The sequence below is a fragment of the Aquarana catesbeiana genome, linkage group LG08, assembly GCF_042186555.1.
Source record: "Aquarana catesbeiana isolate 2022-GZ linkage group LG08, ASM4218655v1, whole genome shotgun sequence".
In the NCBI taxonomy this organism is placed as follows: Eukaryota; Metazoa; Chordata; class Amphibia; order Anura; family Ranidae; genus Aquarana; species Aquarana catesbeiana.
In genome coordinates, this window is record NC_133331.1 from 150,131,949 (window position 1) to 150,150,966 (window position 19,018).

Below are 19,018 nucleotides of genomic sequence, written 5' to 3' on the forward strand. Positions count from 1 at the left end.
CTTCTCAGATGCTTGCTTTTACACTACTGAAATGTGAGTTGTTTGCACGTTGTTTTTAAAATAAAAAATGGCTTTTTATACTACACCAGAGGTGCCTCCCCCCCCCCTGTGTTTTTTCCATAGGGATACTGGCCCATACCGCTCTGATTGCAAGCTTATGTGTTGAGGTAATCAACAGTGAAATTCTAGAAGGCTTATTTCACAAAGCATTCAAAATTAGCAACCCATCATTTTCACTGATATGCCTTTAGTAAACTGAACTCTAATTGGCAGATATAAGCTAGTGCAGGAAACCTTATACCCTAAAAGGGAAATGAGCTATACCAATGATATAACAGACTGTTATATCCTTGTAGTAGGAAGGATACCGCCTACCTAAATCCTAGTCTAATACCGCGTACACACGGTCGGAATTTCGGGCTGCAAAAGACCGATGAGATTTTTTCGTCGGAAAATGCGACCGTGTGTATGCTCCATCAGTCTTTTGCTGGCGGAATTCCAGCCAGCAAAAGATTGAGAGCATGCTCTCAATTTTTCGGTCGGGGAAAAGTTCCTATCCGAAAATGCGATCGTCTGTGGCAATTCCAACGCGCAAAATCCCTACGCATGCTCGGAAACAATTCGACGCATGCTCGGAAGCACTGAACGTCATTTTCTCGGCTCGTCGTAGTGTTGTACGTCACCGCGTTCTTGACGGTCGTGTGTACGCGGCATAAGGGCAGCGCTACTTCAAGAATAAAATGACACGTTCTATGAGCATTTTGTTTGTGTGTTAGAGCTAGGTTCACCTCTCTCAGTTAACCCGATCTGAGTTTAAGGTAATGAACTTAGTTTTGGCAGTGCAGAGCCTCCTCACGCTCCAGAATATTGCATCAGCCTCACCTATGCTTTATTACACAGGGAGGTACAGCTAGGGGAATACTTGTAACAAAGATTTCCCATAGCCAAGTTTTTTTAGTATCATGAAATACTAAATAACTAAAGCGTCATCCAAAACAAATGGTCTGTGCTATAGTATAAATATTTTGATCAGTAAAATTATATAATAGTTAATATACTTATTTGCAATGGCGGAGATCTAAAAACAGAGGGGGAGATTTACTAAAACTGGAGAGTACAAAATCTGGTGCAGCTGTGCAAAGGAACCAATCAGCTTCTAACTTCAGCTTGTTCAATTAAGCTTTGACTACAAAACCTGGAAACTGATTGGTTTCTATGCACAGCTGCACCAGATTTTGTACTCTCCAGTTTTAGTAAATCAACCCCAGAATCTGGTGCAGCTGTGCAGAGTAACCAATCAACTTCTAACTTCAGCTTGCTCAATTAACCACTTGCCGACCAGGCGCCGCAGTTGTACTGTGGCGGAATGGAACGGCAAAGCGACATTATGTAACATCGCTTTGCCCTATGGCCACTAGGGGTGTTTACAACACAACATCACTTCCGATTATTTTTTCGGTGGTCCAAGAGTTTGTGACTTTAGTAACCTATTCAATTTCTACTTTTGACTATTAAGCGAAAAAAGTCGTACGATAGTCGGATCGTGTGTACAGGCCATTAGACCCCTTTTATACTGAAGCGTCACTAAAGCCCCAGTCGTTTTTGCGGTGCTTTAGCTGCGCTTTAGTTTTTTATTTATTTTTTTTAAAGGTTATGTGATCTTAAAAAAAAAAAAAAAATTTGTGGCGCTTTCCATTTCAATGGGCAGGGGCGATTTGGGAACGCTCCCAAACCGCCCCAAAGATGCTGCTTGCAGGACTTTTTCCAACGTCCCGCAAGCACACCGCCCGTGTGTGAAAGCACACATTGCAATGAATGGGAGGCAGTTTTCAGGTGCTTTTCAGAGGCTATTTCTCCAATTGACGCTTCTCAGGCAAAACTTAGACTACTTTGACATTGAGGCAGTTTTCAGGCGTTTTAGCGCTAGCAATAGCCCCTGCTATGCGTCTGAAAACCGCCTCCCATTCATTGCAATATGACTTTTCACACCTGGGCGGTGCACTTGCGGGACATTACGAAAAGTCCTGCAATCAGCATCTTTGGGGTGGGTTGGGAGCGCTGTATTTAGCAGTCCCTAAACACCCTGCTCATTGCGATGAATGGGCAGTGCTTTCAGAGAGCCTGAAAAGAGTTTTGACAGTGGAGCAAAACTGGACTTACCATTTATTTTGGTAAAAAAGGCCCCGCTAGTGGCCAAAAAGCGCAGTTAAAACGAGCGGCACTTTAGCACTAACAGCCAGGCGTCCCAGTGTGAAAGTATCCTTAGCCATGGTAACAATGGTAAAGGTCATCCAGAAATAAAGACTAATATCGGTATACTGCCAATTAAGTACAAACTGCTTTTACTGCTAAAATGTAATTACTGGAATCAGTATAAACAAAATAGGAATTATTAACGAATTAAAACTAAACCAAAAAAAACTAAAAAAAAAAAAAAAAAAAAAAGTGTTGTAAACTGTGAGCACCTAGTGTTTTATTGCAGAGGAGGTATGCTGTGTCCCTTCTGCAAAAAATACAAAAACGTACCTGCCTGTTCAGTTATCTACTGAATGTACAATGAGAAGGACCGACCTCCGTAGACCTGTGCGGGATGAGGCCATCCAATCAAGAGGCCAAAAAAACGTCACTCGGGGAAAAGATGACAGTGGCTGGCATAGGATTTAATCACTGCATCGCTGGAAGGGAAAGTGGTGGCGAGTATACTGGAGAGTTTAGCTCCACTTTAAGGGCCTGTTCATACAGGACGCAATAGAATTGCCCAACACCTAATGTGAACAGGGGAACTGGGGAGGGGCTCCAGTGTAAGTTCACCTTACAGCTTTTTCTGTAAAGGTGAACTTACCCTTTAAGTCTCGGTTCACACTACTGTGACCTGAAAGTCGCACGACTTACGTTGCAACTCGAGTGCAACATTCAGGGAATGCCTCTGTAATCTTCCTGTAATGTCAGATCCAAATCACATCAATATAGATAAGGATCCGAACTTGGAGGCAACTTCCATTAAAGTCTATGGGATAGTCGGATAGAAGTCACCTTGAAGTAATACAGGAACCTTTTTCTAAAGTCGGAGCGACTTCAGTAATGCTAATTAAGACAGCTCTCATTGACCAACATGGAGTTTCACGTCACGTGACGTGAGGTCTCAAATTGGATCCCAACTGGCGGCAGTGTGAACCGAGCCTTCGGGGAAGATTTAAAAAAGCAGAGACATGTCAAAACACATGCTAAAGTCGGCCCAATGTGAACGTGGGCTATAAACCATTCACTGCAGGTAAATTTGCTGGTGTGTGCTTTAAGGGCCAGTTCACACCACATGCAGGCCAGTGCGTTTTTTTCTGCATCAAAATCGCATGGAAAGTAGGTTATATGGCATAGTTCATACCAGCGCTTGCAGTTCCAGAGAAAAAAAAAAAAAAATTCACTGGACTGCATCAAAAATGCACATGCAGACAAGCATCTGGAACACATCTGGACTGCGCTTCTATGGTGTGAACTGGCCCTAAATGACAGGATTGATTCACCACCAGTAAATGTTTGTTGAAAGTCGCATTCACAACTTTATAACATTGCCCCTAGGTGATTTAATGTTTTGTTTCCCCTACACATATTGGAAATGCATCTACGATTTGTCTCCCAACAGGCTTTAGAACCTATCCTAGAAGAATTATTCTCATAACCTGGGCTATGAATACATTTTATTAAATATCAGGGCCAGTTCACACCACATGCAGTCCAGTGCGTTTTTCTGCATCAAAAACGCATGGAAAGTAGGTTATATCCATTTTAATGGCATAGTTCACACCACTGCTTGCAGTGCCAGAAAAAAAAAAAAACACTGGAATGCACATGTCCTTATTTAACCACTTCAATACAGGGCACTTTCACCCCCTTCCCGCCCTGGCCATTTTTCAGCTTTCAGCGCTGTCGCACTTTGAATGAAAATTGCGTGGTCATGCTACACTGCACCCTAATGAAATTTTTACATTTTTTTCCACACAAATAGAGCTTTCTTTTGGTGGTCTTTGATCACATTTGCAGTTTTTATTTATTGCGCTAACAACAAAAAAAAGGAGGGTCAAGGTTGAAAAAACACAATTTTTTACTATAATAAATATCCATTTTTTTTTTTAAACAAATTTTTCCCTCAGTTTAGGCCGATATGTATTCTTCTACATATTTTTGAAAAAAAAAAAAAAGTCACAATAAGCGTATATTAAATTGGTTTGCGCAAAAGTTATAGCGTTTACAAAATAGGGGATAGATTTATAGCATTTTTATTTTTTTTTTACTAGTCATGGTGGCAATCTGCGATTTTTATCGTGACTGCGATATTGCGGCAGACATATCGAACACTTGACACATTTTTGGGACCATTCACATTTATACAGCGATCCGTGCTATGAAAAAGCATTGATTACTGTATAAATGTGACTGGCAGGGAAGGGGTTAACACTAGGAGGTGATTGAGGGGTTAATGTGTGTCCTAGGGAGGTGATTTTAACTGTGGGGGGAGGGGACTGACTGGGGGAGGTGACCGATCGGTGTCCCTATGTACAAGGGGCACACCATCGGTCTCCTCTGACAGGACGTGGATCTATGTGTTTACACACACAGATCCACGGTCCTGCTCGGTTGCTGGGCACACGCATCGGGTCCCCAGTAACGCAGCAGGCGCGCGCGTCCCCTAGTGGCTCGGGAGGGCGATCCCGCAGTCATATGACAGTGGGCAGGCAGCTAGTGGTATATAAAAATAACAAGCATGTTATACTTGATCTGTGCAGTGGATCTGCACAGAGCAACCAGATCCTCCTCTTCTCGGGTCCCTCTTCTGTGGTCCTGGCCCCTCCCTCCTGTTCAGTGCCCCCACAGCAAGCAGCTTGCAATGAGGGTACTCAACATGAGCCACAGCTCCATGTATCCATTCAGACACAGATCCTGACCCCTCTCTGCCCCGATTGGCTAGCTGATGTGGATTGACAGCAGCGGGAGCCAATAGCACCGCTGCTGTGTCTCAGCTAATCAGGAAGGATATCGGACACTCGTGGACATCGCTGGACAGGTAAGTATTAGGGGGGCTGCTGCACACAGAAGGCTTTTTTTATCTTAATGCATATTAAAAAAAAAAAAAAAAGACACACACACCCCTCCTGCCTTTACAACTCCTTTAAGCTGTATTGCTAAACAATGATAACCATTGTATTTTTGTTTATTTAGATTTTTATGTTGCCTGCATTTTTCATAGACTCCTAGACTGTAGGCTGCACTAAAATGCCCAGAAAGCAATATGATAAGCAGGGCAGTTTTAAAAAATACAATCATAATCACTTGTGAAAAAAAAAAAAAAAAAAAAAAAAAAAAAAAAGTTCTTCAGTCACAAGGAGGTAAAATTGGCTTTTCACAAATTGCCTACTGTGTTTAGAAGAAAAAAAAAAAAAAAAAAAAAAAAAAAAGTTTGCCACCTCTTCCCGCAACTTTTCACTAATGAGGCAACTGTAAAACCAAGTGAAATACTGAAGATTCTTGTGGGTCATAAACTTCATAAAAGGAACCCAAGGACAGTCTGACATGTGTACAGCTAGCAAAACAATCTCTTTTTTTTCTTTGTATTAAAAGAAGAATGGAACAACCTGATAGAGAAGGCTCAAGAGTTTGCCCTTATGAATTGCCTAGTATGGCCTCATCTTGAACATCCAGCGCAGTTCAAGGCACCAATTCACAAAATGAATATTGTGGAAACTGTGCAGAAAAAGGTCAACTAAAAAAAAAAAAAAAAAAAAAAAAAAAAAAGGAAGAAGGACACAGAACAGTCACAAGGAAACACTGCCTGAGCAGAATCTGTACACAAACACACAGAAAATAGATTTTTTTTCCTGCAAAAAGGGTTAAATCTGATGACTGCATGCCTTATTGGTATCCTATACAAAGTAGAGAGCACCATTTGTTTTTAGCCTACAGTACTTCAGGTTTTATTGTCCCTTACTGTCCTGCGTGTCACACCTACATAGGTAAAATATCTCTGTTCCAGGAAATAACATGAGTAAAATCACATACTGCTTTACATTTTTTTTTTTCTTTGACAAGTCATCGTGAGTCATCATAATAAATTGAACCTGTGTTATACGAGGTGTGTCTAAAAGATTGCTGAATGGTATCAGAAGACAAAACAGAAGATACAAATTACCTTTATTGGCCTTCAAAATGATCGCCAACCTTCAGAAGGCTTCTGGAAACTGTCAAAAAGGTCTCTAAGAATCCATTGCAGAACCGCAGTCACACATCGTTGGATTGCCACCATGTCCGCAAAACATGCGCCTTTCATGACGCTCTTCCAGCCAGGAAACAGAAAAGTCCACAGGCGCCAGATCAGGAGAGTACAGTTGATGATCGAGAACAGGTACACCAATAATGAAATCTCCAGAGGTTTCCATCTCTTCATCGCTCAGCTTGTGTGGAACATACCAAGAACAGATCCCGGCTTACCCAAATCTTTGCGGACGATGGTGCGCACCTTGTGCTTGCCAATGCCCAATTCTTTCGCCATCAATCATTGAGTCAGTCGCCGATCTCGTGCAAGCATTTGTTGCACTTACTCGATCGTGTCTGGGGTTCCTTTTGTTGATCCGAGCGTGGCTCATCCTCAGTCGTTTTCTGCCCATCACAAAACCGCTTGAACCAGTTGTAAACACATTTTCTGCTCACAGCTTCCATCCAATACACTTGCACCAACATTTCATGCGTCTCTGTCATAGTTTCCCCCAATTTGTAGCATAACTTGATGTTCACTCATTGCTCTATTGCACTGTGACCCTACCTTTCACACTGACTACGATCGAATGCCCAAAGCCGGTTTACCCCGACGGTCACATGTACTCCACGCTAGGTGGTGCTTCTTGACGTGCCTTTAAAAAGGACATGTGCATGCACACGCACCTGGCCCATGTTGCTGTTGAGATAGATGTTCTGCTATTATTTTTTTTCTAATCAACACTTCTCTTCTGTGCCTCTGTAGCATTTGGTTTTATTACTGGGGCCTGTTTTTTTTCCTGTATTCATTGATAACCTCGGTCAACTGCCATTTCACAACCAGTGGGACTGTCCATGTTGGCAGTAAGATCCCCATTCACAGGGCTGGTTTGTTGCAGCTGTCGGATTCTTACTACTGGAATGACCGGGTTATGCCATCAGCAGCAGCCACTCAGCACACTGAAACGAATAGCAGGCCGACAGCGGCTGATCGCATGTAGCCGCACTCGAGTGCGATTAGCTGTGGTTTGGGACAATGTCAAACTCTGGACACAGCCGACTAGGTCCAGGCTCAAACATCTGTCTCAAACCACAATGAATTTCTCTGTGTGCAGCTACACACAATCAGCAACAGTTTAAATGGGCTCATCGCATAACCCAGTTATTCCAGTAGCTAGAATCTGCAGCTTCTTGCCGCAACAAACTGGGCACGATCATTGGATAAGGAGACAACAGTTGGTAGCACTCTGAAGTTTAAGCAAAAAAAAAATCTGTAGGAAAAAAAAATATTAAATGTACTTACCTCATTTCTCCCCCCCCCCCCAACCTCTGTGCCACCTAGGATAGGGTGATGTTATGCTCCTTCCAGCGAGATTCCAAGGAATGCCCAGTAGCCCAAATCCAGAGAGAACATGCTTCTGCACCATGTTTGAACATTAGCTTGGGCTACTCAGCATTCCCCAAGATCTCATCAGAAGAATAAAGAAGTTAGACCTTGCTGTATGGAAGCTGGGGGAAATGCGAGTATATTTATTAGCCATTTTTCATTGCAGCATTTTGGCATGGGAGGGGGAGCAGGGCACAGTTAAGAAGCAGGCCTGGTCTGTAACGCACAGTCCGCTTTAAAAGTTGTCATAGTTACATAGTAGGTGAGGTTGAAAAAAGACACAAGTCCATCAAGTCCAACCTATGTGTGTGATTATGTGTCCTTTTAGTAATTTTACAAGTCTTAATACAGAACAGTATAATAAAAAAAACAAAAAAAAAAAAACAAAAACACACACAGAACACTGTAAACACTTGCAAAGGTACCAAGATGTACATGTATCATCTCTGAGCCAGCATCTCAGTGTAAGATGTAGATACTGACCCTGGATGATGCCTGAATGAATATAGTGCCTTCCTTCTAAGAAGAAAAGGTACTGTCAAAAGGATATTGTTCAGTAAGGTAATGGATACAGGTTATGTTCAGAAGTTTGAAAAACCTGGCAGAAAGCGCGACATTTTGGCATGAATATTGAAAATATGACTGATCATGCCAAAAAACTCTTATTTGGGAGGAGTTTGAGCCGATTGCTGGCACCTCCATCTTGGCTAAGGGAAGCCAGCAGTGAAGCCTTGCGGATTCACAGCCATATCCTACTGTGCATCTGCGAATCGCGCTGCGCCTAGGGCGGGGGGGGGGAATGATGACTACCAAAGTGGTTCGGAAGTGGGAGCAGGTGCCTGTCAAAACCAGGTACCCGCTCCTCCCCCTCAAAAAAAGGTGCCGAATGTGACAGCAGAGGGGGGGGGGGGGGGGGGAGAGAGGTGGCAGACAAGCAGAGCAAAAGCTCTATTTTAGGGATAGTGATCATATGAAGCCATTTATTAATCACATAGTTCTCTGGCTCCTTTTTAAATCATAACAAAAATCACCCAAATGGCCCTTATTATAAGTTTACATATCCCAGAATGTTTGACACTGAATGGGCTAGATACCGAGCCATGGAAAGCAATAGAACGGTCAAAAGACCTGCATAACAAGGTAATGGAACTTTATAAAAGATGGAAAAGAATATAAAAAATATCCAAAACCTTTAATTTGCCAGCAAGTACTGTTCAATTAGTTAAGTTGGGAAAAAAAAAAAAAAAAGAGGGGGGGGGGGGAAATCGACACCATGTCATCCAGCAGCCGTGCAATCAGCCTCGCTGTTGGGCGAGCCCTAAATCTACAGTCATGTATTAGGTATAGTTTCTGCATTCAGGAGGTGGCTAATCAATGCCTATGTACAGCAACACCATGTGCTATGGCTGCATACAAACTGCAGCCAAAACTCTGCAGAAATAATATAAAGAAGTTCTTGCACTTTGTACACGCAAAATCAAGATCTAATTGAATAGACTCAATGGAGTTGCCACAAACTATATACTACCTACAATGGGCAAATAAAAAAAAAAAAAAAAAAAAGTGTGCTGTTCCTTTAAATTATAAATTTGCGTAGTCGTCTATGTATACATTTTGAAAAAACAAAATACAAATAAAGTGCAAACAATATGGACCTTGAATGCTCTCTAGAGCAAATTACCTGTCCCAGGACAGGCAAGTGTCCCAATATTAAAAAAAAAAAAAGTCAGCAGCTACAGTACTTTGAGCTTCTGACTTTTTTTTTTTTTTACCCAGGCGGAACTTCTCTTTAAACGGTGTGCAAAATCAGCAGTGACTGGAATTGAAATAATCCTGTAAGACAATTCCAAAGAATAAATGATAGGTAAAAAAACAAAAAAAAAAAAAAAACAAACAGCAAAAATTAGTCCATATGTGAAAAGTGCTCGATGTGTAGAAGAATCTCAAAGTGCTGAAGTGCTCAAAAGGTGCTCCTTAAAAAAAAAAAAAAAATGGCCTCTTACCACACGGTGTGGATCCCAGATGACGCCAGGAGAGTGTGGTAGGAGAGTGTGGGTGACGTCATAGCGTGCTGACGAATTGTGAGACACCGCTGCCGGCATGTTTTTAATGTGAAGCCTGTCATTCATTACTTCAATGTAAGTGGATAGAACAGTTTAACCACTTCCCGCCCAAGGTACGTCATATGACATCATGGACTGAGTGGGGATATCTGAATGATGCCTGCAGCTACAGGCATCATTCAGATATCATCTTTTTTGGCAGGCGATTCCCTGCACCGTAGGAACAATTATAACATCAGTTCAACCGCCTAATTGTTCTTACAGGCAGCGGGAGGGGACATCCCCCCTCCGGCGCTTCTACCGCCTCGACCGTGTGATCGGCGAGCCGGAGTACGAATCAGTCGCCACCGGAAGTTGAGCTTAGAGATTTCTGGTCACCACATGGTCCCCAGTAAACAATGCCGGGGACGCGGCTGGAAAGGCAGAGACAGTTTAATTTTTATCTTGGCCTTTCCAGCCTGAAGGAGAGATCTGGGGTCTTATGGACCCCAGATCTCTCCATAAACCAGGACCTGTCACGCCCTATTCCCATTACATTCCTTGTAATAGGAATAAAGATGATCAAAATGTTTTTTTTTTTGAAAAGAGAAAGTGTAATTAAAAAAAAAAATTAAAAATTAAAAGCGCCACCCCGTCACCGCGTGCTCGTGCACAGAAGGGAATGCATACGCAAGTCGCTCTCATATGTAAACGACATTCAAATCACACATGTGAAGTATTGCCGCATTCATTAGTGCAACTATTTTAGCCCAAAACCTCCTGTGTAACTCTAAACTGGTAACTTGTAAAAAAAAAAAAAAAAGTATTTATTTACTCTGCGTCGCATCAGCTTTCATACTATACAAAAAAAATTGGGCTAACTTTACTGTTTTTTTTTTTTTTTTTAAATTCACGAAACTTTGTTTTTCCAAAAAAAAACAACATGTTTGAAAAAAAAAATTGCTGCGCAAATACCGTGTGACATAAGTTGCAACGACCGCCATTTCATTCCCTAGGGTTGCTGCTAAAAAGAACATATATAATGTTTGGGGGTTCTGAGTAATTTTCTAGAAAGAAAAAAAAAAAAAAAAAGCGATGATTTTTAAATGTAGGAGCGAAGTGCCAGAATTGGCCTGGATGGGAAGTGGTTAAATAGACTTTCTATGCTGTATTGCGCTATGAGCTTCTCCCTGTTTGCTTTATATGCGATTGCGTGATGAGCAATCCAAGGAAGAGCATAAGCTGATTCTATGCATATCGATTGTATATGCAGTAAAACTTCCAGGATGCTAATGCTGATTTACCCTCCACGACAGGAACATTGAGGCCAGAGATCATGCAGGCACTACCTTGCAATATATGTGTACTTGTATATGTTATTGATGGACCTGTATTTATCTAGTAATCTTATATGTTACCAGTGTTATTACCATTTCCGATCATTTTGAATATTGACATTAGTGAATTGTATGTTATTCATTGTGTAGGATTTATTAAAACATTTTATTAATCCACCAATTTACTGTTTTGCAAGCATGTGCTTAATCTAAAGTCCCATCTCCTTGTTGTTTGCTCGTTCTCCCTTTGTCAGGATCCTAATCTGATATGGGTGTGGCCCATTGCTGGATGGACAATATGCTTGTCTGATCCCTGTAATCTGGGATCCACACCGTGTGGTAAGAGGCCTTCTTTTTTAAAGAAGCACCTTTGAGCACTTCAGCACTTTGGCTGCACATCGAGCACTTTTCACATATGGACAACTTTCTCCTGCTTTTTTGACCCATAATTTATTGTTTGGAATTGTCTTACAGGATTATTTCAATTCCACTCACTGCTGATTTTGCAGATTGTTCAAATTACATATTTGTCTGTTTGCACTTTATAATTTGCTAAAGAGACAGTCATGCTTGGTTCACACTAGTGCGATGCGGGAACCCTGCGAATCCACTGCGGGTTCCCGCATTGCACCTGACTCGCAAGGCAGTTCACACTGCCATATGCAAAACTGCTGGGAGTGTCAATAGAAAGTTAATGATGCCCACAAATCAGTTTGCATCTCGCAGTGCGAACTGTCAGTTTGGACATGAATCGAATCACATGGGAGTGAACACCCATGCGATCCAATTCTGGTGCAGACCAAAAAAAAAAAAAAAAAAAAGAAGGAGTGTCCTGTGTGAGTTTGGTCGTAATGCGATGAAAATTCAGCCATACTATCTGTATGGCTGAAATCACATCCCACAGACATCACATGTGATCTGCACAGCGCACTGGTGTGAACCGGGACTTTAGGTCCATATTGTTAAAACTCTGCAGAAGTCTGATCTCTGGACACACACTGGCTGCATTTGGGGGCTGTATTCACTTGGAACTTCTCCAATGAGCAGATACAGGTGAACAGCAGCTGCTATTGATACAAAGTACAAATCTGACAGCGGCAGGTATTTGCAACAGTATATACAACTGCTGCCAAGAATGTACCAATTCTTTTCGGCCTTTCACAAAATCCCTGTGAATATAGCCCAAGGCCCCTTTCACACTTGTTTAACGTGTCCTGCAACTGCAAAGTCACATGACAAGTTGTACCCCATAATTTTCAATGAGTACCATTCAAATCGGTGCGACTTCAAAGTAGTCCCTGCACTACTTTGGTTGGACTTTGATGCAGCTTGAGGTCCATAGACCTCAAGATTACACAGGCATTGCTTCAAGTCGCGTCAAAATTGCACAAGTGTGAAACGAAGCCCAAGTGTCGGTTTGTATATATGCAATTCTGGAACCAGCGCAGGTTCCTGCATCGCATGTCACCTGATGGCGGTTCACACTGACATCTGCAAACTGCTGGGAGTGTCAATGCAAAGTTAATGATACCCCCAGTTCAGTTTTAAAATCGCAGTGCAAACTGCCAAATAGTGCAGGAATCAGATTGCATAGTGTAGGTGTGAACACCCATGTGATCTGATTCCAGAGCAGACCAAAAAAAAGGTCCTGCACCATTTTGGTGTGAATTCGCATCACACAGGCATCGCATGTTTAACATTGCACAAGTGTGAACCCAGCCTAAAGCTGAACTCCAAACAAACAGCTATACAGTACATATAGACGAAATACACAAATGGGAAATCTTTCACTTGCCAAAGAAATTTGTATTCCTGTCCTGAAAGTTACACAGCTCTGTCACACAGTGCAGCCTTGTCTGACAGGACAGGGGACCCGATTTTTTTCCACTGTAGTGAAGTCAAATCTATAGGTCTTTTGTACCTCCCCTATGCGGTGATTGGACTGTAAAAGAAGAAACAGAAGGATGAGGTACTTTCTCTGTCACTCTGCTCTCTTCTACCATCAGAATGCAGATAGAACAAGAGCACTGCAGTACCACTACCTGGTAGATTGTGTTGCTTCACCCTCCTCCAGTCTCAGCTCTGCTGTACAGGAACTGCAAATGGCTGATACCAGGTCAAATTCAAATGCTTACACGGCTTGCATTTACAAATTACATCCAGTTGTGTATTAAAGCCCATCTCTGGAAAAACTAAAAGCCCTTCCATGCAGTGGGGACTGCCAGCACTACAAAGGATAACTTCTGTGTAGGAAGGGAAAGCACTTTAATGTCAGAGGACCATACACCATCAAGGTGCAGAAAGAAAAGTCTGCATTGAACAGCTCACAGAAGATCGGGTAGATAAAACTGCTTTTCATGATCTCCTAGACCAGCAGTCTCCAAACTGTGGCCTGGGGGCCAGATGTGACCCTTTATCGGGCCCTTGGGGTACTATTCATCCCACTGATACAAGACACTCTTCTGCCCGCTGACACCAACAATGGAATAGAATTCCACTGGCATCAACAGGAGGAGAACCACCTCCTGCCACTTTCCAGTAGATCGGGTCGCCCCCGCGCCCCCACACTATTTTCCGGCCTTACCTAGCCAATTGGTAGCTCCAGGAACCCATCCCAAGCTGGCTAAGCATAGAGATGAGCGAAGGAAAGATAGCCTCTGCTCATCTCTATGCCCTAGGAGGACCCGAGCAACGTTTTGACATCACTTCTGGTTCTGGCTACATGTAAACAAGGCCGTCTTTTTGTTTTTGTTTTTTAAGTAAAAGATAAATAAATAAAAAAATCTTGATCTTTTTGCTTTTAAAGTGGAGTTCCACTCAAAAGTGGAACTTCCGCTTTAAGGCCTCCTCCCTAGCTCCTGTTTGTGAAACTGAGCTTTTTTGGAGGAGGGGGTTTTGACAGGTACCCGCTGCCACTTCCGATCGCCTAAGGAGACTAGAACGGAAGTTATCTCCACCACCCCCGAAGTCTTCTGGGACACGAAAGATCCCAGTAACAGAGTGCAGTGCCGCTCACGCATTCACAGTAGGCACCCGGCTGTGAAGCCGCAAGCTGTTACAGCCAGGTGCCCATAGTGAAGATGCCGGTGCCGCCGAAGGAAGAGAGGGAGAAAACTGCTGGGGTGAGTACACCGCTGGATCATGGGACAGGTGAGTGTGTATCAAAAGTCAGCAGCTACATTTCTTTATTAATACATAAGTGACTGGAACTCCGCTTTAGGCCCCTTTCACATTTGTGCGATTTGGGACTGCAAAGTCGCATGACAAGTCATTCCCCATGATTTCCAATGATAACCATTCATATCTGTGCGACTTCAAAGTAGTCCCTGCACTACTTTGGTCTGACTTTCATGCGAGCTGAGGTCCATAGACCTCAAGTTTACACAGGCATTCCCTGAAACCATGGGAAAATTGCGTCAAAATCGTAACATCACTGCAAAATTGAGCGACTTTGAAGTCATGGTAGTGTGAAAGGGGCCTTAAGGGCAGAAAAGTGATTTGGGGTCTTTTAGATCCCAGATCTCTCCATTAAGAAGACCTGTTATGCTGTATAGTTATTGCAAGGGAGGTTTACAAAAAAGGGGAAAAAAAAAAAAAGTATTTAATTTTTTTTTTTTTTTTTAAAGTGCCCCCGTCCTCGCATGCAGTGGTGAACGCATACATAGGTCATGCCAACATATGTAAACGGTGTTCGCACCACATACGTGAGGTTACTAGAATGGCACAATTAATCGTTAAAAAAATCGTGATCTCGATTCAACCCCCGTGACAATCTCTACTGCAGAGTTTGTCGATTCTTTCATATAACAAGTGGAGAGACTTATCTGCTCACTCAGCTGTCAAAAGAAAAAACATCCAGCCAGTTTGCCAAGTTTTACCACTTAAAGTCCAAATCCTTTTCTGACACTTGTTAAATTCAATATTTTTTGCTAGAAAATTACTTGGAACCCCAAAACAATAATATATATATATATATATATATATATATTAGGGCAGCGATATGCAATTAGCGGACCTCCAGCTGTTGCAAAACTACAAGTCGTGTCATGCTTGTGGCTGTCAGTCTTGCTATGCCTCATGGGACTTGTAGTTCTGCAACAGCTGGAGGTCCGCTAATTGCATATCCCTGCCCTAGGGAATAAAATGGCAATTGCTGCAATATTATATGTCACACTGTATTTGCCCAGCGGTCTTTCAAACGCAATTTTTAGGGAAAAAATACACTTCAATGAATAAAAAAAAAAAAAAAACACAAAACAGTAAAGTCAGCCCAATTGTTTTTGTTTTAATGTGAAAGATGATGTTACGCCGCGAGAATCGTGATCTAAGAAAAAAAAAAAAAATGTGCTTCTCATTTTAGCCAGAATCGTGTAGCTCTAGAGATTACGGTATCGCCACAAACGTCTAACAATTCTAGCACTAGACCTGCTCTACCTCTAAACTGGTAACCTGTAGAAATTTGTGTCACCTATGGAGATTGTTAAGTACTGTAGTTTGGCAGCACTCCATGAGCATGTGCAATTTTAAAGCATGACATGTTTGGTATCTATTTACTCGGTGTAACCTCATCTTAAATATTATACAAAAAAGTTGGGGTATATATTTTTTTTAATTCATTAAAAAGTGTATTTTTTTCCCCAAAAAAATTGCATTTGAAAAACCGTGTGACATTAAAAAAAAATTGCAACAACTACCGTTTTATTCTCTAAGATCTCTGCTTAAAGAAAAAATTTAAGAAAAAAAATGTAATGCTTGGGGGTCCTAAGTAATTTTCTAGCATATAATACCGATTTTAATTTGTAAACAAGTGTCAGAAAAAGATCTAAAAAGCAAGTGGATATACTGGCCCTTTGTTTAGAAAGTTTGGAAACCCCTGGCCTAGATAGAAATGAGCAGTTACCCCTTGCAGTGTGGGAGCAACCTGGAGCAAAAGAGGGTTTTTAGTTTGCCCGCAGTTTAGCTCCAACTATTATAAAGCTGCATTAACTGCTTGCTGACCGTATAACAGATATATGGCGGCGAGGTGGCTCAGCTTTGCCAGATCACATCCCTAGTACATGATCTGACATTTCTGAGTAGGGGGCTCACACGCCACCGGCAGCCCGGCCATGCTGGGACTAAACACAACAGATGTCCATCACCGGGTGCTGGCCAAAGGAATACCGCCGCCACTCGGCGATCGTCATGAATTTACACAGGACAGAGCCCTGCCTATGTAAACAAGGCAGAGACCTGTCCTGTCAGCGGGGAAGTAATGGCTTATCTTTCCCGTAAGGCACGGAATAAAATCCATTACTTCCCCTAGTAAAAAGCACCTCACACAGTACACCAAAACACTGGCTAGGCACACATTTAACCCTTTGATTGCTCTAGATGTTTAACCCCTTCCCAGCCAGTGTCAATAGTACAGTGACAGTGCATATTTTTAACACTGATTACTGCATTAGTGTCACTGGTTCCCACAAAGTGTCAGTTAGTGTCCACATGTCCATCATAATATCACAGTCCCGCTATTACTAGTTGCTGATCGCCACCGTTACTAAAAAAAAATAAAATAAAGTAGCAGATTACATATTGGTCTAAATTTATCAAGATATTTGATTTTTTAATCAGGTAGGTTTTATAGCAGAAAGTTATTTATTTTTTTTTTTTAAATCGGGTTTGTTTATAGTGCAAAAAAGAAAAAAAGAAAAAAAAAAAAAAAAAAGAAAAAAAAATGCAGAGGTGATCAAATACATCAAAGACATACAATTTGTTTGAGTACAGTGTCACATTTCCACGCAATTATCAGTTAGAGTAACACAGTGCCATATCGCAAAAGATGGCCTGGTCATTAAGGGGGGGGGGGTAAATCTTCCGGAGGTCAAGTAGTTAATACGTGGCTCTTTTTTCTGCCTTCAGTTCAGCTTAATGTAAAGGGTCTCTAAACCCCAAAAGGTAATCTACTGGAGCTTACTGGTTCTTAGAAGTGGTGGCTGCATTCGTTTTCTTTTTTCAGACTAAGAACATTTTCAGCAAACAGAAAATACTTGTAGATCTTACCAAAAATGTTGTGTCCTTAACATTGTTTGTGCTTTTTTTTCATCCCACAAGAAGTGAAATCTTCCTTTTGTAAGCCATTAGCACCCCAACAACAATATAACAGAGGTGAAATGGCAGACGTGACTAAAGGCCAATCTATGCGACAACCATGGCTGACTCCAGAAGAGGGCGTAGTCACAAAGGGGCTGATTTTCCCAAACTGGAGAGTGTAAAATCTAGTGCGGCTGTGCATAGAAACCAATCAGCTTGCAGGTTTTGTTTTTTTTTGTCAAAGCTTATTTGAACAAGCTGAAGTCAGAAGCTGATTGGCTACCATACACAACTGCACCTGATTCTGCATGCTCCAGTCTTAGTAAGCCTGGGTTCACATTGGAGCAATTTGTCATGCGATTTGAGAGATCAAATCGCATGACAAGTCACAGCCTATTGGAGGCAATGATTATGACACTGTTCCGATCAGTGCGACACCGATTTTGCAGCTCCACACCAATTTGCAAAAATAGTTTCTGTACTGCTTTTGCTGATTTCAGGTGCGACTTCAATAGACATCTGGGCATGAAGCCACACAGATGTCTATCAAGTCGCACCTGAAATCACGTTGACCTTGCTACTTTGAAGTAGCGCGATTTCAATGTAGCATCAATGTGAACCAGGGCTTAATCAACCCCACAGTGACAGGAAGTGTGATACTCAATCATATTACCAGGTGAAAATAAAGGGAAGAAAGCATGAATAGGACAACTAATGCAGCCATATGACATTTTTGGTTTAGATACACTCCAAGCCATTGGTCCAAAACAAGAACTTTGGATTTTATTCTACCTTTCATGATCAGTATATGTGTTCTGAGTCAAAGAACTGAAGCCAGAAATTCAGATGACAGCCAGGCCACCAGCATTTTCAGAAGCAGGCCACAACGACAGTTCTCTCCATTTTTCTAGTGACAATGACTTTAGAAGGGTACAAAGAACAGAATATTACACATCAGGAGACACTTAGATAATATCCATCAATATTGAGAAAACACCAAAACTGCAGCAGACACAATCTAGTGCAACCAATCAGCTTCTAGCTTCAGCTTGTTCAGGTAAGTGTTGAAAATGAAAGCTAAAAGCTGATTGGCTGCCATGAACAGCTGCTGCACTTTTAGTAAATTCCCCCCATTTAATCTAACCTCATCAAATGGTATCCTGCCTTATCTGGAGAGCCTGAGCTGTGTCATTATTCTGATGTTTTAGGCCATTGTGCCTATTCATTGCAGCCCCCCCATAGACCGGACCACCCTGAACCTTCCCCTGCCCACTCACTGAAGAACAGTCGGTACTCCAGGCTGTTGGCATTGGCCCTCTGCTCGATGCTGTATGCCATGCTGTTGGTAGGAAGCAGTGTATTCTCACTGGAAGGCAGAGATACTGAGAACAGGCCGGGAGCCGCAGGGCTCCCAATATTCACACACACACCTTCCTGGGGTCGCGCCTGATTGGCTGAACGCGACCCTGGGCGGAGACTTCCTCCCGCAGCTGTCAAAAGAGGATTGTTGATAGAACACGCCCAACGCGTTTCCAGCCAATGAACGCTCGCTTTTTGTAGTGGACTCGAGTCAGGCTGCGCAATGAATGAATGAGACGAGACGTCATGGGGCATTCCCCGGCGTGTTGGCCCCGCCCACTATTAGAACACCGAGGACATTGGAAGCGCCACGTGGAGGGACAGAGAGTGGCGATGTGTGCGGTGTGGGGAGCGCGGCTCTAATGTCTGTAATTAGGAGCGAATACCGGGATCTGTGCCCAGCTCAGTGAGCCCACATGTAGCCAGCTGTTCTCCAGCCTCGTGTATGTCATGACAAGCAGTATTCTATACACAGACAGGGTGTGTTTCCACATTGCTTTGGCTAATATTAGCAGGGCGGTCTTTAATATTGATCGGACCTGGGCAAACATCTTATTGCCCCCCCCCCCCCCCCAATG

The 19,018-nt window shown here is 42.5% G+C and overlaps 1 protein-coding gene across 2 annotated transcripts in view; it reads right to left on the minus strand.

The window, feature by feature from the left end:
* The window catches only part of PPA1 (inorganic pyrophosphatase 1), a 192,478-nt gene extending 173,930 nt beyond the window's left edge, over positions 1 to 18,548 (minus strand). The window contains exon 1 of one of the 2 annotated variants that reach the window (XM_073596567.1): positions 18,359 to 18,548. In XM_073596567.1, the coding sequence (XP_073452668.1) occupies positions 18,359 to 18,419 (61 nt within the window). In that variant the 5' untranslated portion in view covers positions 18,420 to 18,548. The remainder of the gene's footprint in view (positions 1 to 18,358) is intronic. The other variant, XM_073596568.1, reaches the window with a different exon arrangement.
* Positions 18,549 to 19,018: the final 470 nt, after the last annotated feature.